The following is a 23,418-nucleotide window of genomic DNA, read 5'->3' on the forward strand; positions in this document are numbered from 1 at the left end:
AATGTGTAATTTTTCCACAAAATTAATTGGACACAGTGTAATAATATCATTATGTATGTTCTACATCAAAGACTGTCTGTACAATGTACATAGACATATCCGTGTGGATACTAATAGGTACAAGGGCGGATCCAGCTTTAGTGCCAGGGGGGGGTCACATAGACGTGGTCAATTTTCAAAAGATATATTTTGGTAATTTAATTGATACGTAGATTTAAAAAAAATGGTCAAGTGCGAGTCGGATTGGGGAACCAAGAGTTCCGTACAAACATTTTTATATGTTTTAATATTAAATTTATGCTTTTTGCGATTTTTCCTTTATCTGTGCTATAAGACGTAAGTTAAATATCAAGATTCTATGTTCACGGGAAGTACCCTGTAGGTTTTGATTCCTGGCAACACTTGCGAATGTTGATAAGCATGAAATGTATGTTCACAGAGTATAGTAATATATATTTGAAATTTCCAATTTTTCCTCCATCTGTGCTGACATTGCTTTTAACCAAATTTCAGAACTCTGTGTTCACAGGAAGTAGTACAATACCTATAGATTTTGATTCCCTTGTGATAATGTCGAAATTTGCGATAATTTACGGCATAAATGGCTGTATCTTTTGATTGCGTTGGCTTATAAGTTTGATTTTTTCACAGCTATAAGGAACCGTAGATTTAAGTATTCGGTATGAATTTCAGATTGATACCTCCACGCGTTCCTGACAAAAAGGGTCTTCACAGACAGACAAACTTGAAAAATATACATATATTTTTTGCAATTATTCCTGTATCTGTACTATAAGATGTTGCTTTGTACCGAATTTCAAGATTCTGAGTTTACGGAAAGTACCCTGTAGGTTTTGAGTTTTGATTCCCTTGCGAAGTTCGAAATTTGCGAAATTTTTCGGCATTTACGGCTGTATCTTCTGATTCGTTGACATAGAAGTTTGATTTTATTATAGCGTAAAGGTATTTTAGACTTGAGTTTTTGGTATGAATATCAAGTTAATACATGTCAGCGTTCATGAGTAACAGGGTTGTAAGTTAAATTTTTTTTTAAATATTTTTTTATATTATAATCTAAGGTAAAATTCATGCTTTTCGCAATTAGTAAACAAAGTCGTTGTCTCTGTGCCTATGTCCCTATGTATGATTAAATCTTTAAAAATACGCAACGAATTTCGATGCAGTTTTTTTAAAGATAGAGTGATTCAAGAGGAATAGTATATAATTTATAAGGTTTTAGAGAAAGCGGGCGAAGCCGCGGGCGGTAAGCTAGTCTGCGTTATAAGACGTTTGATTGTACTAAATTTCATGACTCTGCGTACTCGGGAACTACCCTGTAGGTTTTGATTTCTTAGGGAGTGTCGAAAAATTTCAGCAATTACAGCTGCATCTTTTGATTGCGTTGGCTAAAACGTTTGAATTTTTCACAGCATCAAGGAACCTAGACCGTAGGATTTCGACATTAGCAAGGGAATCAATACCTGCAGGGAGCACCCTGTCCCGTAAACACAGTCTTGAAATTGAGTAAAAAGTATCGTGTTATAGCACAGATGTAGTAATAACTGCGAGAACCCTAATTATTTAATTAAATTAAATGAAAATATATTTTTAAATAATTTTAAACTCACAATCCCTTTACTCATGAACGTCTACATGTATTTAATTGATATTCACATCAGAACTCAGGACTATAATAACTTAAATCTGTTATTTAATTCAAATTCTATGTCAACACAATCTGAAGAAAAAGCAGTTAGAGCAATTCGCAACTACCTACTTGCAAGGGAATCATCAATCAAAACCTACAAGGTACTTCCCGTGAACACAGTCTTGAATTTTGGTTAAAAGCAACGACTTAAGCACTTACAAGCTCAGATAAAGAAAAAAATCCTTTAAACAAAATTGTAAGTTATACAACATATTACATAATGAAAAAATATGTTTGCTCGGAGTCCTCGGTGCGCGAGTCCGACGCGCACTTGGCCGATTTTTTGTTGTAATTTGACTGTATTTTATAGTGTTCATTTGAAAAAAAAAATTGCTTTTTTATGTCTTATCCACGAACTGGGATATTTCGATATTTGAGGTTTTGTGTGAAAAGTGTAACAGAAAAGTTGTAGAAAAAAAATTAATTACATACAACTTTACCATTACACTTTATTCCGCAGTTATAGTTTTTTTTAATCGAAAAACCTGTTATTTGTCCTTAAATTACGACCACAGGTCGACCCTAATAAACTTTTTCTATAATTTTTGTTATATTCTCTTCCGTTACCGTTTGTAATTGATTTCATTGTTCTATATTACTTTTATGTCTCAAAATTCAATAAAAACATAATATTGAACAGTATTAATTTGTTAATTTAAAAAAGTTAATATTAAATTAGCACGGTCCACTTAGGTTGTGGACCTAGCCCAGGGGGGGGTCATGACCCCGTGACCCCCCCCCTGGATCCGCGCTTGAATAGGTAATGCATGAAATAAAGGACTCTGGAATAATACAATATCCTAACCCCATTTACGCAAGTTAGGTACGTAGAACTTATACCTGCATAGTAAAGGTTCTTTTATACATTTTACTCAACCAGAATTAATATATTTCAAAGATTTTTAGATTCTTCTTAAAAAAACATAATAAAGGTAACTTAAAAAAATATTTTAATTTCTATCACAAATATAGGTATTTTATTTTAATTCCCGTTCATCCCAGACGGACTTAGAGGGATAGCCTAGTAAATGATAATAATTTCATCAAATAGCAGTTTCATTGCTTCACTTTTCAGTTTTTAGGAAGATATAAAAAGATAATAAGAACTGTTAGAGTGTGTTACAGTTCTTATTATCTTTTGATAATTTCGTTCCGTTATAAGCTACACAAAGAACTAATTTAAATAATTCTAATATTATTATAAATTTATTTGAGTATAATTTATAATACTTTGCATGCTTACCAAATATGTGTTATTGATACACACAGAGAAATGATGGATTGGAAAAATTTGTATGATATTCTTCCTTATATACAAATAACCTTTTCTACTTTATAAAATAACGAAATTACTTTCACATGTTCGTGGAATATTATATCAGAATATAATTTCTTATATAAATATACTAAACTATCGTGATATGATTATGATATATTTTATCGGAAATCAATTAGTTTTATATACATGGTGGCATAACAAAATGCTATGGAATTGCAGTAATTCAGAATTTCTAAGTAGTGAAGTTGTTAACTAGTCCAATTATATGTGTTCCTCTTGATGTAACGCGTTTATTCAATGCTTCATATTAAATGGCTTTAATCGTAACATCGGTTCAGGGATAGCGATACATCCGTATGAACGTATTTCATTTTAATAGCTTTGGAAATTTCTAGAAGATTTATTGGGTGTATTATGAATTTGTCATATATAAATTAAAATTATGCATTTACTTACTAGTGATAATACATTTTTTACCTATTTATAAAAATAATTATTTTAAATTACAATACCTAATACTCATTTAGTTAATACTTAATACCTTTATTGAAATTGAAATTTTTCACATAATAATTAATACCTTGTACTACGACTAGGACTAATAAGATATATTCAAATAAAAAAGATAAAATGGAAAATAGCATCAACAGTAGGTACTTAGGTACCTACCAAAAATTTCATAAAATATAATAACAAAGATTTATTTCAATTACGCCAGATTTAAAACTGTATCTGATCTGATTTATTCGTTTGGCAGATTTTCCAAGGAAATATAATAATACATTATTACCGGCATTATTATTATTCGGCATACCTGTAAAAAGATGTCATTATTGCTCATAAATACACATGCAAAATTATACTTTGCAGATGATACATTTAGAGGTGCCCCCAACATCATGAACTTTCAGAAATTCAAAAAATTTAGTCGAAAATCATTAAAGTTTAATTTTGACAAATTAACGCTAAATCAGATTCTGTGTTATCTCGTTGGTTGACAACGGGAAGACACAGAATACATAATATTTCAATATATAAAAAAGTGGCTATCGCTGGCTACCAGTGGCTCTGGTCGGTGGCCCGTTTGCGCCGAATCTTATTGTAGGAAACGTTGATTTTGAACAGTGCCGTTAAGGAAATAACACTAATGTTAGTAATATTTCTTAATTATATTTTACACGTAAATACAATTAAGATCATAATTTAATGTTTTTGATGTGAGTTCTATCTATAATTTCGCTTTGTTACAGTAAAGTGTTGGAAGTCAAAATACGACAAACGACATGTTGTCCTGTATTTTGTTTGCCAGAGAAGTACCCAGTGTCTCAATTACCAACTTATACTGATGCTAAGAAACTATTTCTTATTTATTAGATATGAATTTAAACCTGATAAAATAACAAAATTCATGATTTATCCGAAAGATTAGCTACGGAAATGTTTGATGTGTGGCGAAAAGCATCGCTTCCCACTATTAGCTTTAATAGAGTACTACAACTTATTCGACACACCATATTCGATGAATATAGACGCTTATTAAAACCTTATCAAGACCGACAAACTAACAAAAAAGAACAAGAAAAGATAACTGAAGTATTTTGTCACTCAGTACCAAAGGTTATTTGATATTTGAAGTTGCAAATGCATTTTTTTTTTAATTCTCTTGTACTTGCTCAAAAGATTATACCAACTTAACTATGTGGCAAGAATGTAAGAAAACTGAGCCTCTGACTTCTAATTTATCTGAAAAAGCCTTAAAAGACATCGTGAAAAGCGGTTTGACTACGTTTCAGAATATCAAAGATTTTCTATGCCTTGCCCAGGCCGTAAAGCATGTTATCAAATTGGTGACATAAGCTTCAAGTGCAGTTTGCCGAGAAAGTAAACAAAATGATTTTATAATGGCAAGAGAATCAGTATCACGACTGCTAATGCCTAATTTTGAAAAAAAAAACAGCGTTATCTATACTAATATTATAAATCTATACTAATATTATAAAGCTGAAGATATTGTTTGTTTGAACGCGCTAATCTCAAGAACTACTGGTCCGATTTAAAAAGTTCTTTCGGTGTTAGATAGCCCATTTATCGAGGAAGGCTATAGGCTGTATATCATTACGCTTAGATTAACAGGGGCGGAGCCACGCGGGTGAAACCGCGAGGCAACCGCAAGCGCAGCTAGTACTAAATAATTACTTATTTCTGATATTTTCATTCCTCTATAATATCATTTTCATTAATGAAATACGTTAAAACAACTAATCTGGCTATTATTTAGTGTATCACAAAGAAGTTTGTTATATAATAGACTTGAAGGCCATAAAAATAGTGTGATTAAAAAATAAATCAAAGTTTGCGAAAAAATCATATTTTTCTAATTTTCAATTGGGTTGGGGCACCTCAAAACATCAAGACAGGTAAACAATAATTTGTATGCTGAATTCACTCATTAAAAGGCACCTTTCTGTCGCTATGCCTTTTGAAAAAAACAAAAAAAAATTTCTTTCATACATTATCACTCCACCCTAATACATATACAATGCATATACCTACAATACTAACCCTTTTTATGATTAAGGTTTTAGGAAAATGGTTTTAATGATTAATAATAATACAGCAAGCTTGTATAATATTTATATTTGCTTTTTGTAACCCTAATTTGTAATATTTATAACCCTTCATGTTGACCCTATCTTTTTTTCAAAAATTGGAAATTAACTCATAAAGTAATTATTTGGCTTTATTTTTTTTTCATTAATCATATTATTCATCAAAATGAATTCGATCATTCGATCAAAATAATTTTTTAGATTTACTTTATTTAATTCAATAATTTTATCTTTTTTTTTTACTTTTTGGCTGTATACTTTCGCGCCTTTGCTTATATTAGATACAATTAGCGGGAAACTCAAATCTGACATTTTATGCGTCATTAAAATTAATCTCGTTTTATCGACCGAATCACGCTGAATATGGAAAAAAATTCGAAAGGTACGTATTTATATTTTACTAATAATAATTAAATATAGATATTTTGTCAGCCTTTTTGTTTATAATAGATGTGTAACAAATATAATATATAATATTATGTAGGTAGTGTACCTACTGTGTAAGGCGAATTTGCCTTGATTATCTTAAAAATTAAGTACGGTGTATATCAATAATCTTACAATGAAATCTCTATGAATTCTTTCTATTTTTATCACGAATATTGCATATGTTTATCTCGAATAGCGTTCGCTTTCATACATTTGCATTCATACATATACATATGCGTTAAGTTATAGGTAATCATAATTTGTCTGTCGCAATACACATGTAATACTACACTGAAATATTTTAATTACTGTATTAATTCGAATGTCAAGCTAGTTGAACACGTGTTAACAATGCCGAATGCGTTTTTTGTTTATGTTATTCTTTTTTATAAACTGACTAGTTACTACATTATATTAAAGAATTGTAAACAAATTTACATGTTCTTTTTCGGAGGTTTACAACAGCTGTCGATACATGGAGCTAGTTTAGCCTTATATGTATTTCTTATTTCTTTAATACTAGGTGATTTTTAATTTATAAATTATTTAAATTATGCAGATAAGTATAAGAAACGTATTTTTTTGGGATAAACCTAAAAATAAAATACATTTAATTGCGGAATTGTTATATTCTGACATACGAAAGTACCATTTCCTACATACTAATTATCTCAACAGATAAGAAACACTAAGCTTCCTACCGGGGTGATAGCATTGTGGTATTCCTAAGACAATAAAGTGATTACCAGCACCCTCTAACATTCCTTGTCAATGTGTGCGTGTGTACGCATAACCCGAGGTGTACACATGTGTGTATTTATAAATAGGTGGGTGGTGGTCATCAATGGCCATCTTCACATTCTACTTTGGATATGGACAGGTTTATATTGGTTTTCGCGAAGGAATAAATAAAATTATCTCAGTGACAGTGAATGTTGCATACAAGTGAATGATATAGTGAGATTGTGATTATGGCTAAGCTACATAACATCTTGGTAAGTTGTAAAAAGATTTGTTTTCATAATAGTAATAATTTGAGCAGTTTGTAATGTGTAATTTTCATTTATCTCTTCGTCATTATTATTTAAAAGCATCTTAAGTTAAATATATCCAATAAGTTTGGTATTCCTTATAATATAAAGAATTATTGTAGATATTGTTAAGTATTATTTTATTGTTAAAAATTTTGCTAGATGTTAGATAAAATCTTATTTTTATTCCTATATTTTCAGGTACTTCTTTGTAATGTACTGCTATGTATGTGTCAAGAATACGGTATAGACGATAGTACAGCTCAAGAACAAGATGAAGTGAGTAAAATTTCATAAGCCAATACTTTTTTAATTATTTAAATCGTATATTTTAAAAACAAATATGATATTATCGTTAAAGAAAATTAAATACTTATCTTAACTGTTAATTTATTATAAAGACGTATTTTAAATTCATTATTTCATTTCAATAAACATAAGTTAGAATAGGAACATATTATCTACTAGCTTCCGCCCGCAACTCCGTCCGCGCCGAACAATTAAGAAAAATATTTTTTTTTTTCTATTTATTTTCCCGGGATAAAAAGTATCCTATTTTATGCCCAGGATAAAAAGGTATAATTGTACCAAGTTTCATCGAAATCGAACCGTTAGTTTTCACGTGATGCCTTCACATACAGACAGACAGACAGACAAAAATTTTTTTTAATCACATATTTGGGTTTGGTATCGATCCAGTAACATCTATTTATTTTTTCAATATTTTCAATGTACAGAATTGACCCTTCTACAGATTTATTATATGTATAGACAAGTGTTAATGTTTATTTACTGGCCACAAAAAGTACGAAGAAAGTAACAATTAAGCGTTACATTGTAGTATTTGTAGTCATGGTTCTATGAGCATACCGCAACAAATAACATCCTTATGATGATCACTGTTATTGAAAGTAAAATAATTTTATTTCTATTCAGTCATATTAACATCTAAAAATAACCATGGAAAGAAAAATCGATGCGGTCTATATACTAAGGATAATTTTCCAAGAGTAAAACTTTTACAAACTTCATATCAAAAATACATGTGCTTTGTATAATACGAATATCATAACAGACTATAATTTTATTCATTAGTGGCGAAATTGAAAACTTACAGAATAAAAAGAATTGCAATACCGTTGTATAGCAATCATAATATAAGCACAATATTTAAATCGATACAATTATCATCTCATATTTGAATTCACAATTAATCTCTCTTTGTAAGGAAACACAAATGTACAGGGAAAGGTTAAGAACAAATATTTCACAAGAATTGGTACTAAAAATCAATAAGGATTGATAAAATATTGAAATAAGTCTGCGTAATATGTCGCACTATAAATGCCTATCGAAAGTGACTTGATGTTGTAACTTTATCAACCAGTATTGGTGTTGTTCACCCACTTTTCTCTTTAGTAATTGTGCCTCGGTTTCTATGAAGATATAATTCATTCAATAAACTAGATCATACATTTAAATATAGTGCAAAACTTTAAAGTGAAAGAGTTGCACGAGCAAAAAATATTTATTCAAACGTAGTAGTTAACAGTTTAGACAAGTTTTTGCTTAGAATCTTACCAATTAATAGAGAAGGCAATTTATCAAAACGGTTCTACTGCATAATATTGCCGTTATTGCATCTTTCACGCTTACAAATAGAAAAAAAGGCATGAAATTGAAAGTCAACGATCTGCTGTCATTGACATTAAATCGCGATGCGCACGCGCCGGCTCATCTTGAACTTGAGATGGCCGCGGGCTAGTGACATTTAAAAGAGTCGTGTTTACAAACATAAGAACTCGTTTTTCAATCTAATTCTAACTGTAATTATACACGATCAGTGACGACGTACAGACTTTAAAGTACACATTTAAAAGTAAAAACGATGATTAACCCTTAAGTCTATTCTAACCTTAGCCATATCTGCAAACATAGAATACGATCTAGTCCTACTATGTACCTACTGACTAACATTAAATAAGTTTGGGTTATCAGGATGCAGAATAAATAGTTCACGTTTAGATTATTCGTCAAGTGTAACAATACTGAGAGATGAAAGCGAGATACGTCTGCTAACAAAGTGACACTCCTACTCTCACATGTAACTTAATAATAAAAGTTGAAATTCCAATTTTATGGAAACAATTAAATGATTCATTGAATATTCCGAATATTAAACAGTCAGTTAGCATGCAACGCATTGTCACTACGTAAATACTAGGCCACCTCACGCGATGTTATTACTCTACGCATTCTGTTTTTTATCAAGAACGTTGACATAATAGAAACATGTATTTAGAAATTGAAAATGACATTAATCAATTTCTTCTCGTTTCAGGGTCATCCAAGCTATTCATTTGGATATGGAGTCTCTGATATACGAACCGGAGACGTAAAGGCTGTATGGGAAGAGAAGGAAGGTGACACTGTTAAAGGTAAATGACTATTACAATAGTATCAGATAATCATAGTATAAAAAAAAAACTTGAAACTTTTTATTCATGTAATTTCAAATGAAAGCTTAACGATATAGTAAATTAATTTTAAACTTACAATGTATTCGATATTTATGAAATACTATTTGCCTTCAGGTCACTACAGTGTGATAGAACCAGATGGTTCTATGAGAACTGTAGATTATTCCGCGGGTCCCAATACAGGATTTACAGCAATAGTAAATAATAACGGCAACCAAAACGAAGCACAAGATGAACAAATGAACAACAATAACAACCCAGAGTACATGGAAGACAAAGCACTCAGAGATTACGATCGTTATTATGATTTTTCTGAGGAAGCAGATTCAGAATCGTCTTACAAAACTAGTGACAGGAAAAGAAAAAGACATCCATATGAATCACTTTTTAAAGATTACTCATTTGTTAAACGACCTAAATATCCTTCAGATTTAGAGCCAAGCGAATACACTCATAGTATAGATATTAAGCATCCTCATGAAGATAGTTTTGATGCTTCTGCTCATAGTCATATGGGATATAATTATGATCCAAATTGCAGAAAGAAGCATAAGCCAGTATCTAATTATTATGGTAACATCGCAGACTCAGACTTTAGAAAACAAAAGTATCCTTCTCTTACTGATTCTAGATATGAACATGATAAATACAAACCCGAAGCTTCATCCATAGATGCTGAAAAATACGTAAACAGTTATAAACCAGATAGTTTTAAGCCATTTAGACCTGATGAATATAATGAGCCACCGCCAAAGTATGGATATTCTAGTGTGCGTGATGTACCTCGTGACGTACCAGAAAGTAGTTATTCAGACTACATTCCTCCCCGTCCAAAAAAGAAGTACAAGCCACATAAGCATCCAGAACCTTTTGATCCAGAGAATCTAGACGATTATGTATTAGTTCCTAAAAGAAAACTCAAAAAACCACAAAGAGTCGTAGATGATTATCCACCAGAATCAGATGAAGATTTTGACCATAGAGCACCTTATTCTTCCTATGATGATGATTTTGAAGATGACCGATACCAAAAACCGCCTAGACCAACTCAAAAGGAAGTAGTAAAGAAGGTAGTTAAAAAGAAGCCAATTATAAATATTTTAGACATATTTGATATTTAGAACAATGGATACAAATTAGAATAAGTGTTTGTTGACTTGTTTATAGCTGTGTGCGTGAATGGTTGAGAGAATGTCTCATTATTTAATTTAAGGATGACTTTATCTTAAACCTTTCATTTTCAATATTTATATTTATTGGTAAATATTTTTAATATAATTTCAATGGATCCTAAATGCTAAGATTAATTTAAAGTGTACAGAAGAAAGTCTTTAAATATTATAATAAAGATTTACTTATTGGTTTGCTGTTTTTATTTTTATGAACCTATGTGAGGGACCTCAAATATATAATTAAGTTTAAGTAACATCAAGATTTTTATATTGTGTAATAGTTGAGCATACCTACTAGTTATAGCAAAATACTCTCACTACACATGCTAAATTCTCAAATTACATTTGTCAGGCGTTTAAACACAATCTATTTGTTGCAAATTTAAAACCGCAATACCTACATTTACGTGTTTGCGGTTTCAAGTAGCATAGATAGTAATTTTAATCAATTTACATCTTTCTATGTAGGATTACATACATTGTAATTGAAAATAATCTAAAAACGTAATCCCAAAAGGTCTAGAAACAAAATCAGAACGCACCCAGTGCAACATGAAGGATAAAAAATAAATGTATAAATTCATCAAAGTTAGAAAGTAGTTTTGACGCCGATCTAAGTGGTGTAAAAATAAATATCGTAATTAATCAGGCGATTGTTTTGTTACTGAGCAATCATTTTTGACAGCAGTTAATATACGCTTGTGCAAGCCATCTCACAATGATAGTGAAAGTAATGAAACTGGAACGAGCGGGAGTGATAAACTGGTTTTGAATTACAAGGACACTGAAGGTAATTTATAAAATTCCCTTTCCTTTAGCTTTACATGATCAAAAAATTAATTATAACAGGACAAAAGTTAGTGTGTAATAGCTATCCAGTATCCTTATATTGGGAGAAGTCTTTCTGATAATTATATATTTCTGTTATATTGGAATTTAGATAGTTTCTAATATTTTTATTATTATTTTAGTAATAAACTGCTACAAAATATAAATGGCAACCCTGCCAACGATAAAAATGACATTATCTCTTTTTGTATCTTGACCAAGCGCGCGCCAAATTGGCCACAATATCCCACGAATTCATAGATTAATGTTTTATTCAAGTAACGTATGTACTAGGACATTCACTTGTGGGCGCGCCCATGACACCACTACCATTGTCGCAATCCGCTGACACACTCGATACAACACTCTCTCACCTTGGTACAACGATCCCATTGTTGGCCATCTGGTTCAACTTATACATTTCAAATGAACTAATGACCTAACATATGTATATGGTTGTTGGAATGCTGTTGATATTGGGAGGAGTTTCATTTCTAATAGACAAGTTGTAGCTTCTTAAGCGATCTAAGTATATTAAAAAAGTATTGTGAAATCTACTGTTATTTATCAGTTAACACAACAGTTCTATACACTTAATACAAAAATACTTTTGTACAGAATAAGAACTATACCAATTAATAACATCAAATATAGAACAGACCGGTAAAAAATGTCGATCAAGGCCACAGCAATATTGCCAACTGCCACTTACTGATATAGGCATAGCAGTTGAAACTTTCATGGTCCATGTGGCGTAGAGAAGTGTTGCAATGCGACAACGACAATTTAAATCAGTTTTAATTTCCTCCCGTTTGCTGAAAGCACCTGTTTTGCACGTAACACTTTCGAATGCGGTCAGTTTTACGCATAACCGGTTCCAAGATCGAATTGACATCTTTTCATAATATGTAATGATTAACTGTGGCAATTACGGATAAGTTATGCAGATTTCATAACATGCTATGAATTTTGCATTACAAATACAATGTTTAGACTCGGTTATGGTTTTAATTATGTCTAATTAATAGTTTTTACAATATCAAAACATAGGTATTTGTTGAAGCTACAGATTAATTAGAAATATTATTTAAACCAATTAGCTGCGTTAATCTACTGTAATCTCATGTTCATATTTGTGTTTGTTATGGTTTTTTTTTATTTGATATGGCCTCAATTTTGTCCGGCTTTCTAGTACTAGTAATTATTAATTAAATACTGGCATTTAATTACATAAAGCTTTTACATAATGAGCTTAATCATGAAATTAATTTGTTTGAATTACACACACGACGGAAAGTTCGAATATACATATTTAAATTAGAAATTATTAATATTAAATAAACGCATAATCTTAATAAATTTGGTGAAAATTAACATGAAATTTAAACGCGACCTTAAATTAACATAACCAGTTTAACTTGATTTTAATTAAATAATCATGATGTTAATCTTGGTCAGTAACATCAATGGATGAGTCACAGATTGACCTTTGACTTCTAACCTTTTACAATATTTTTAATATTGATTAATTATTATCGAAACACATTATCTAAATATAGACTGGTGAAATATGCAACTTCACTACATAGTATAAAACAAAGTCGCTTTCGCTGTCCCTATGTCCCTATGTCCCTTTGTACGCTTAAATCTTTGAAACTACGCAACGGATTTTGATGCGGTTTTTTTAAATAGATAGAGTGATTCAAGAGGAAGGTTTATATGTATAATAACATCTAATAAATAGGGGAGAAGTACTGTTATTTTTGAGGTTTCTAATGTGATGTCGTAAATAGGCCGGCCGCCATTGCACCCGTGCGAAGCTGGGGCGGGTCGCTAGTATTTTTATAAAGCAATGTAGTTTATATTATTATATTGTGTATTGTAAGGTAGTATATGAGGAATAAGGGTTAATATTAGATTAAACATTTATTTTTGTAATTTTATTTTAATTCACAATGATAATATCACTCCTATTTTAAAAAATGCTCTTCGAAATTTGTTCTGTCGTTTCTTAGCGAGATTTACTAGGCTATTGAATGTAAATCTTATAAAAATCGTTAATAAGGAGACTGCATCGTGCGCTAGTGGGAGGAGAAATTACGTTATGAGTGACGCGTTTTGTACTTTCGGACTTACTAGAGTCCACGAGTTTATAGTTGTAGACTGGTCATTTGTCATGGTGATAAATCTCACGAACTAATCAGCATGCAAATTAATTTATTTATATGCGTATATTCATATTACATACAAATACGCATATTATAAATTACATAGATGTAATGAGTTTTTGTGTCAAAAACTAGATGAAAAACAGATTTATAAAACAATAAAATAAAATAGAGAAACTAATAAATTAAAGTGGTTTTATGTTCAATGTTTAACTGTCTTTAAACTTGCTTGTCTAGCAACGATATTTCCAAAGAATAAGTAGGTACTTCCTACAGAAATATTATCTTTCTCTTAAATATTCTTGTCCGTGTTTTCTTTTTATGAAGTCTCGTAAAAAAACAAAGTTTTTATTTTCAGCAAGAAGTAACACATCGATTAGTCTTTTTGATATGCAAATTATGCAGTGAATAAAGATAGAACCAAGATGCAGTTGAATTTCTAATTTGATCGTATTACAAGACTAAAATAGTAATTGAGTCTATTTTAAATCAACATATAGAAAGTCACTTTGATTTCAAATCACGTTTCGGACGATTTTTAGGAACGCAATTTAATTATCAAATTCGTAGTTAAACATTATATAGGTACGTTTATTTTGGAGTACTTACATTTTGACGTTGCTTTTTTTTAAAACTTAATTCAATAAAATTTTGAAATACCTACCTACCAGTAATTTTTGTTTTTACATAATATTAGGTTATAGAAGATTTCGATTTCGATTTTATAAGACTTTTACCGAAATAGTGGATGAAACTGCGAATAGCAGCAGCTACTAATAAATAAAACGGAATAATAATAAACTATTTCATACTCGCCCACTATTTTTACAGAAACATATCGTAAATATTTTACAAATTCTTCATGAATAGTTGACATAATTTTACCTTTATTGTCCTTTGATATAATGATACTGTACCAGTGGTATCAATTCCCTTTCCTCATTTTTGTCATAGAATTTATGAACCTTTCCTTTTTTAATTTATATCTACAGTTAAGCAATATATTGTTTAATTATTGCAATCTCATTGAGCTAATTTCCTCAAAAAATATAAAAATAAACTTTGTAAAATGGAGCGATAAAAATTGTTTTTATACATTACTAGCGGTCCGCCCCGGCTTCGCCCGTGGTACATGTTTACGTTTTCTCTCCATAAGAACCATCCTCGTACATCAAGGAATATAATAAAAAAAGAATTATCGAAATCGGTTCAGCCGTTCTCGAGTTATGCGCTTACCAACACATTTTGCGATTCATTTTTATATTATAGATAATTTATTTTGTTCATTCAAGCTTCCATCAAAGCCTTGGCATTTGTTGAGTAGCTATTGTATGCTAATGATAACATAATAAGATATTATAGCAGAGTATTAATAAGCAATGTTTTTTTTTAATTATAGGAACTAGTACAAGATGATCATTTGATGATATATAGATAATAATCCTATTAATATTATAAATGTGAAAGTTTGTATGGATGTTTGTTACTCTTTCACGCAAAAACTACTGAACTGATTACAGATTGCCTCTATATGTGTGCTAAAATTCATTATTTTAGCACACATATAGAGGGTAACTTGGATTAACACATAGGATAGGTTTTATCCCGGAAATCCCACGGGAACGGGAACTATGCGGGTTTTCCTTTGAAAACGCGGGCGAAGCCGCGGGCGGAAATCTAGTGATTATATAATGATGAATTTTTGGCAAAATGTAGGTACCAACAATACTGATGACTCTTGAAGTGGGTCCCATAACAAACTGTTTTAAAAGCATATTTTTCTTTTTTATAAGAATTAAATTTAATTAGTCAAATGGGTTTATGTTATATCTCAAGAGAACTTTTATCTTATATCGGTAAAATAATCAATTTCAGCATACACGATAAATGTGCCAATTTAGAACTGCATTAAAACAATAGTTACAAAAACTAGAACTCGATAAACATTCATATGTTTAATTTATTCGGAATTCTACAAACGCGTGTATGTTTAAAGGTATTTGACAGCTTTAAACCAATTCTTATCTCGAATATGTTTTGTGTAAGACATAATGTGGATGTGAACATATAATATTTCGTACAGAAACTTTTTTACATTATCTAGGAAAAATGGTTATTTTTAGATTTTTTAAAGGACGGAAGTAAGTTCAGGAACAAAATTTTATAACTTTATAAGAAAGAGTTAAGGCATAATAATTATAGAAGTTACTTAAATACACTGGTTATAGCGGTAGGGAGGTACTCCAGGTTATTAAATTATGCCAACAGGATATAAAATTCTCAATATACGTAGGTATATACGATTAACATTTATACTCATTAATATTGTTTTATCACAATCTCGTATGATGATGCGATTGATATTTTTTGCTAAGTTATTTTTATTTATTACACTATACATATATTGTACAAACATACATTGTACAAACATGAATGGACAAAGCAGAAAATAAGGACAAAAAGGGATCATTTGTACAAAATGCGGCCTTAAGGCTGAACTGCAATATCTACCAGGCAACCTGGTAGGAAAGGAAGTATAATTAAATTTTAATAGGTACTTATCATTTAAATATATAAAATTGTAATGGAATTTATATTATATTTGTTTGACTCATGTGTGGCGACAGTGCCACGGTCGTGCCAACATAATACCTACGTGGTTTGATGAGTTTGGGAGGTGTTGTTCGCTGCGTCCGCGTCCTTACTATATCGTTCTGAGGTAGATATCGAGTGACGCATCTATCTGAGTCTTCAAAAGCTGAATATATTGATAATCACATGCTCATTATTCTTTCAAATATTACAATATCGAATAAAATAAAATACATATCTTATCCTCCTCAGATAACGATCCTGTTTCAAAGCCAGCGCCTAACTCGCACTTGTGTCTCCGATACCGCCGGCAATATCTAAGGTCCGTACCTATAGGACATAGTTCTAGGCACTATATAAGCGCCAGATATCTTACATTTAGACACATATCAAGCCCTAGAGCTTAGTAAACAAACGTATCTTAGGATCCTAGGATAAATCCACAAAATGTTCGCTAAGGTAAATAAGGGTGGATTTTAAAAGTTCTGTATTTCCTAAAAAATCAATACTAAATTTGTATTGATTAAGTTTGTCATCATTAACATTGATATTGTGTTGATTTGATTAATGACCTCAATATGTTTTATCACTTGTCAAAACTAAAACAGTTACCATAATTCTACCAAACCCTAATTTTGTGAACTTTATTGACATTAATGTAGATCTAAAGTGTTTTCTTTGGGGTCATAATATAACCCTAATTCTGTCATCAAGCCAATTATGATTACTCAATTATTATTTCACCTATCGTAATTCAAACGTTACATCAGTTTTAATATTCTAATCACATAACAAATTGGAATATCTAATAATCATTAAATTTTTAGCCATAAACTGCAATTACATGCCTAAATGGTCTACTTCTAATAATTTCAGACGTTAGTAGCGTGCGCTTTGCTCGTCGTCGCCCGGGGTGGCTTGCTCGCCGGCCACGGAGCTATTTCCTCACAGAGCATCGTGCTTGGTCACCCGGCTCCAGCCGTCGCTGCTCCAGCGATCAGCTATGGAGGCTATGGTGGATATGGAGGATACGGTCTAGGTAAATCAAAGGAATATGGCAAATTGATGAGTGGATTGTGAAATTTGAACTTAACGTATTGAGTGATGATTAACTTATAAAGTGAAATTGTGAAAAGTTGCTAGGTCATTTTTGAAACTATCTTAAATACTTAGTGCTGGTTTCACGGCTTTCTGATAATGTTTCCAATAGCCAATTTGATACCTTTTAGATAAACTAAACAAACAATAAAAGGAATCTGTGAAACTGGTCCTTAATCTCGTAAAAGACGAAGAAAGCAATTCCATGCATCCAAATTCCAGTTTTGTGACTACAATTCAAAAAAGCTCTACAAAATTAAAAAATATCGTATTCTGATTAACCTTTATATTCTATCACTCTAATCTACGTCTATCTCAATTAACCTATGTCTAACTGTTAATTGCAATCAAAGCTAAAGGTGTGTTGCAGGTCACGGCGCGGTCGTGGCGCATGCAGCGCCGGTTTACCACGCGCCTGTCGCGCACGCCGTTGCCCCTGTTGAAGTATATGTCAGTATTATTACTTCTTCTTTGTTTTGATCTCATCTCGTTACACGGGGTTGATGTTTCTACTACTAGTAACTAGATGACAGTGGCTCATTCATTAGTCAACAATAACTATGACATTCAATAATTATAAAAGTTAAGAAAAGGATAAGGGTTCCTGAAGATACCATCTTGGTCGTACCTTTAATATTTATAAGGTAGACAAAACTATTTCGCATTTTTCATTTTATTCAATTTTGGAAGTTATATTTCATGATATCGAGGAAACGTTTGTAAAGAAAAACGTTTCCTCGCTAATAAAAAACTAAAAAATGAACTCAAAAATTTTGGAGTAGTTTCATTGGCCAAATTGGATTCTTTCACTAATAGAATTCTAAGTGTAGATATATAGTGATAAAAATTTTTCTACCATCTCTAATATTCTCTTCTCCAGTCCCACCCCCGCTACCAATTCAACTACGGTGTCGCCGACGGCCACACTGGTGACCACAAGAGCCAATGGGAAGCGCGTGATGGTGATGTTGTCAAGGGCCAGTACCAACTAGTTGAGCCTGATGGTACCGTCCGTACTGTCAACTACTCCGCTGACGACCATAATGGGTAAGTTTGTTAAGGGGCAACAACGATAAGTTTACAAATTTACTTGAAGTACTGACTGTACTAAGTTTGATAGTCGGACTAAGAGGAAGAATATGGCAGGTCATCTCAAAAGATCATTAAGATCCTATTTTTAATGAAAATGATGCAAAACGAACAAATAATAAAGTAAATAAATGTAATTTGCATAATGTACATACATGTTACCAAAGTAACTACTATTTTTCTAATCGTAAACAATAATTACATAATATTTGAAGTTGAATTAGTATTTCATGATAACATTTTAAAATTTCAAAATTGTAGGATTTTTAAGTTTTTTATCCAATCTAGTCCTATCATAAAAGTCTTTTCAATTATTATCGCTAAATTTAACTGAAACTTACAATTACATTTCTAGTGAGATTTTGAATGCTATTTTATCGTTGATAATTGGGCTTGATCTTGTTTATAGCTTTAATGTTATTCAAGAGTACACGTTCTTAAGAACTTGTTTATTCGCATTAGGTATATGACTTTTGGTATGTAGGCCTTACTAATAAATATATGCAATGTTATGGTATGCTGTAGGCATGATTATACCTGAATTTCTCCAAAACAGTTTATCATATTATTGTAACTTTTTTAATGCCCTACATTAGGTATGATACTCAAAGTCTTTTTCACTATCTCCTCTTACTTTAATCAAAAGTTGATTAAATTATGTCAATTAAAGAAATACTCCAAAATGTATACCTACCTATAAAACGTTAGTTTTCTCAGAAGTAATTCCGTGATAGAGTAACAACACACATCAAAACTCACAAATTTCACAATATGGTATTAGTAGGATAAGATCTGAATGTGAATATAAAGTATATGTATCTAATTCAACTTCTGTGTTGTGCATTATATTCCTATCAATAGGTATATGGATTCGACTTATTCCTTATCTAAGCATCATATAATAGTTATATATGGATTCGATGTACATCATTTATGGGGTTGTTATATCCATCTCAGAAGGCAGTGCCTTCCCTTATGGAATTTGTAAGGGAATGGCACTGCCTTCTGAGATACAGGTATTTACCTAGTTCAGAAGGCAGAGCAATATTGTAATGTTATATTTGAAGTTGCTAATAAATTTTATTTTATTTTTATTTTATTTTATAGATTCAACGCGGTAGTAAGCAGACAGGGCCACGCAGCGCACCCCGCGCCCGCCGTGGCCGTCGCGCACGCGCCCGTCGCGATCGCCCCAGCACATGGCGGCCTCCTTCACGGCCTTCACGGATAAACCACATCTTCTCTCTACCTTCTCTCTCACTTAGGATAAGCTCACGATGTATATGAACGCTTGGTAACGGTACAACGAACGCTTGAGGCACAGCGTTTCATAAGGTGTATCTCAGGGACGGTGGCCCAAGTCATTACGCTCCATTTGAGTCTTGACTATTGTATTATACTTTCTTGTAGTTTTAAGCTTTCATTTCATTTCGTTATACATTTTATGAAACGTTAGATAATGCCTGCGGGGTGCTGGGTGTGGACTCCGGTGTAATGCTCGGTGTTAAATATATTTTTTTTCATATAAAGTGTCTCGTTTTCTTTTTTAATGACCCGTCGTTCGTAAAAGACATTCACTACCACTATTACTGGCGATCTCAAAATTGAAACTTGTTATTTTACCCTACATTTTGAAAATAATACGTAACTTTTGACCGTAATAAGGACTTTGAATAATATAAAACGAGTGTAATTTTTGGAACCAGTATCACTTCGATTTCAATACACATACCTTCAAGAGTAAAAACATGATATCGAAAGTAAGTAGCCAAATTGTATTTTATTTTATATTTGATTGAAATATTGAATTATAGTAATTATTAATAAATTTATCATTATATTACACATTTTAATTTATTATAATGTTTCAGGTGTTCATTATCGCGGCTGCATTCATAGCAGTTAGCGCACAGGATCACTATCCGTACGGCCAAGCAACTTCATCCCAATCAGTAATTCGCCATGGCATTGCTCAAAACCAACACGGTTACAATGTCCAGCCGATTGCCGTACATGCTCCTGTCTACCAAGCTGCTCCTATCGCTCATCAATCATTAACTTTACAACACGCAGCGCCTATTAGACAAGCCGCATCTTACATCCAAGCTGCTCCTTCTATTTCTTACTCACCAGTTATTTCTCATGCTTCTCCTATCATATCCCAAGCTCCTGTATACGCTCAATCTGCTCCTGTATACGCCCAATCTGCTCCTGTATTCGCCCAATCTGCTCCTGTATACGCTCAATCTGCTCCTGTATACGCTCAATCTGCTCCTGTATACCAATCTGCTTACTCTCATGGTTCTCCCGTCATCTCTCATGTAGGTTCTTCCATCTCTCATTCTGCGCCTATCGTTTCACACGCTGCTCCCATCATCTCTCATGCTGCTCCTGTCATTTCTCATGCTGCTCCTGTCGCTTCTCATGCCACATCTGTCATTTCTCACGCTTCTCCTGTCATTTCTCACGCTGCTCCTGTAATTTCTCACGCTGCCCCTGTCATTTCTCACGCTGCCCCTGTCATTTCTCACGCTGCTCCTGTCATTTCTCAAGCTGCCCCTCTATACACACAAGCTATCTCAAGTGCCCATCAAGCTATCCCTGTTCGGCAATACGCTGCACCAGCTCTGACCCTTCAACATGCTTCAGGTCATTATAACCAACAATACGCCCAAGGACACCAGGAATACTATGTAAGTAATATTGTACTGATAATTATGTAATTTCATTGTACTCAGTGCATAGCAATAATTTCTCATAAAGGAGACTATTTTTTGTGGGCCCACCAAGACTCGGTAACGTATAGTAATAAAAAAAAACGTGTAAAAATATAAAATTATATTATGAATTTTGAAGCTTCGTTGTTTTACAAACGAAACCGGAATCATGAAATCGAATTAAAAAGCTTTATTTTGATATCATCCCTGCTGTAGTGCTGTCTAGAAACCAAGAACAATGGCCAACATTAAAAATAACTGGAACGAAACGTTTTTATCGATAGAATGAAAATAAAACCAAAAAGCGAAAAAAAAACTGCCTTAAACAAATCACTTTAGAAATTGTTTTTATTCCTATTTATATGGAAGAATGTGATTGATAGCTAATTAAATAAAACAATTTCTTTCTACTAAGCTAAAAAAATCCGTGTAACGAAACGTTACATCTATTGGCTGCTTTGATAGACGTCAGATTCTTCCTGTCGTAGTTGTAATGTTTTTAACATAAACAATGTTTTATTCCCTATTTTAAAATGTAATTGCTACAACTTAAGAGCGTTTAATATTACAATAGAACATGAATAATAGCATAGCTGTGCAAATGGCTACCTATCCTAATATTATGTACCTACTCCTAGTCATAAATCACGTACCTACCTACCTACTTAAATAATAATTTCTTATTTAATCAGTTTTCCCATTCGCTAAAATCGCATAAGGTCCAGAAACTTGAGGTACACACACTTATATCACTTATTTTCTATACTATTTATAACCAATCGGGTGTTTGTGGTAACTTCGCTGTTTCCGATTTCCGAGCTTGGAATCGTGACAATGTATGTGCTGTTTTCTAATATTTATTTATTCATTCATTTAAATATATTTTACCCAATGATTCGGATGGGTCACACAAGACAAATCGCTCATTATCAGTTAGTTTTTATGCAGGAAAGAGGTAAATGTTTGCACATCGTGTTTCTAAAGATTCCGGTTAAAACATGTAAAAATAATATCACCACTGTAATCTGGGGACTTCAAGGAACAAATTAACACACATTTCATTAATATACGCTAAGAAATTGAGGTGGGCCTATTCTCCAAACAAAAAAAATCGTCTCCTTTCTTTTTTGAATAATATACTTAATTAATAATTTAAAAGTATCATTGATATTTGAATCTAAATATCTCATATAACAGTCAAGTACATAGTCTTTCTGTTAAAGTTTGTTACATACGACACTATTCATCATTTTTCTGACTATTAATTCTTTAGTATCCAATAAATCCCTATTTATCTAATATAAACTTTCTAATTCTTCCAGTCATATCCCAAATACGAATTCGAATACGGCGTCAACGACCCCCACACCGGTGACATCAAGTCCCAGCACGAGAGCCGCGATGGAGACCGCGTGACTGGCTCATACAGTTTGCATGAAGCTGACGGATCCGTCCGCACCGTGCATTATAATGCTGATGCTCACAATGGGTATGTTCTTATAAATGTATAATTTAGTAAGGTTATAACAGCTGTAAGGTTATGCATATCCATAATGATATTATAAATGTGATAGATGATTTTCCTTGGTAGTCCTGAGTGTATATGATAATGTTTACTTAAACTCCATTACTCCTAAACGTAACTTTTAAACAGCTTTTAGCTCGACCTATAATTGCAACAGTTCATTTCATTTCTTTAAGTATATTCTGTGTAGACGAGTATATCAGTTCATAGTAACTCGCTCAATTTTAATATTATGTTTTTCTTCTTCACAGATTCAATGCTCAAGTAGAGCACTCCCATCCATCCAGGCATATTGAAGCTCCTCAGTATGCTCAATACCATCATTAACCTAAGATTTACTTACATTTAAGACGCTAGTTATAAGAATTCTGTAATGAACAACATGGATAATAAATATCTAGTCCTCATAAAACACATTTTATTATTTTTCATTTTTACAAATATGCAGCATCGCACCACTTTTGAATTTGAGAACCTTTTATGGGTCATTTATATATTTTGGAAACTTTCATAAAAGCAATTCAATAATTGGGATATGCTTTCAAAACCATTTCTATTTAGATTAATTTTCAAATAAACAATGTTTAATTATAATGTGTAATTTCTAACACAAATATCATAATCAAGTTCTGTATTCGTTGCAATGTTTAATTCTTTATGATTTGACTTGAGTACTATTGCATACCAAATTAT

General features: G+C 32.0%; 4 protein-coding genes across 4 annotated transcripts in view; 3 read left to right on the forward strand and 1 right to left on the reverse strand.

The window, feature by feature from the left end:
- Positions 1-23,418, reverse strand: part of LOC149484467 (band 7 protein AAEL010189-like) — a 277,474-nt gene that overhangs the window by 114,684 nt on the left and 139,372 nt on the right. The gene's annotated exons all lie outside the window — the stretch shown is intronic.
- LOC149484476 (uncharacterized) lies at positions 6,864-10,898 on the forward strand. Its single transcript, XM_089700610.1, has 4 exons — positions 6,864-7,020; positions 7,258-7,335; positions 9,398-9,494; positions 9,651-10,898. The coding sequence occupies exons 1-4, from the start codon at positions 6,997-6,999 to the stop codon at positions 10,655-10,657; spliced, it is 1,206 nt and encodes a 401-aa protein (XP_089556736.1). The 5' UTR covers positions 6,864-6,996; the 3' UTR covers positions 10,658-10,898.
- LOC149484477 (larval cuticle protein A2B-like) lies at positions 16,610-20,012 on the forward strand. The gene is made up of 5 exons (XM_089700671.1): positions 16,610-16,755; positions 17,173-17,335; positions 17,765-17,844; positions 18,275-18,441; positions 19,591-20,012. Exons 1-5 carry the CDS (start codon positions 16,744-16,746, stop codon positions 19,712-19,714), a joined length of 546 nt encoding a protein of 181 aa, XP_089556797.1. The 5' UTR covers positions 16,610-16,743; the 3' UTR covers positions 19,715-20,012.
- On the forward strand, positions 20,119-23,137 carry LOC149484478 (uncharacterized). Its single transcript, XM_089700644.1, has 4 exons — positions 20,119-20,243; positions 20,355-21,176; positions 22,523-22,689; positions 22,977-23,137. Exons 1-4 carry the CDS (start codon positions 20,232-20,234, stop codon positions 23,050-23,052), a joined length of 1,077 nt encoding a protein of 358 aa, XP_089556770.1. The 5' UTR covers positions 20,119-20,231; the 3' UTR covers positions 23,053-23,137.

The sequence above is a fragment of the Colias philodice genome, chromosome 11, assembly GCF_061535455.1.
Source record: "Colias philodice isolate Cphi_HAF_F1 chromosome 11, ilColPhil1 Martin Lab GWU primary, whole genome shotgun sequence".
Classification (NCBI taxonomy): Eukaryota; Metazoa; Arthropoda; class Insecta; order Lepidoptera; family Pieridae; genus Colias; species Colias philodice.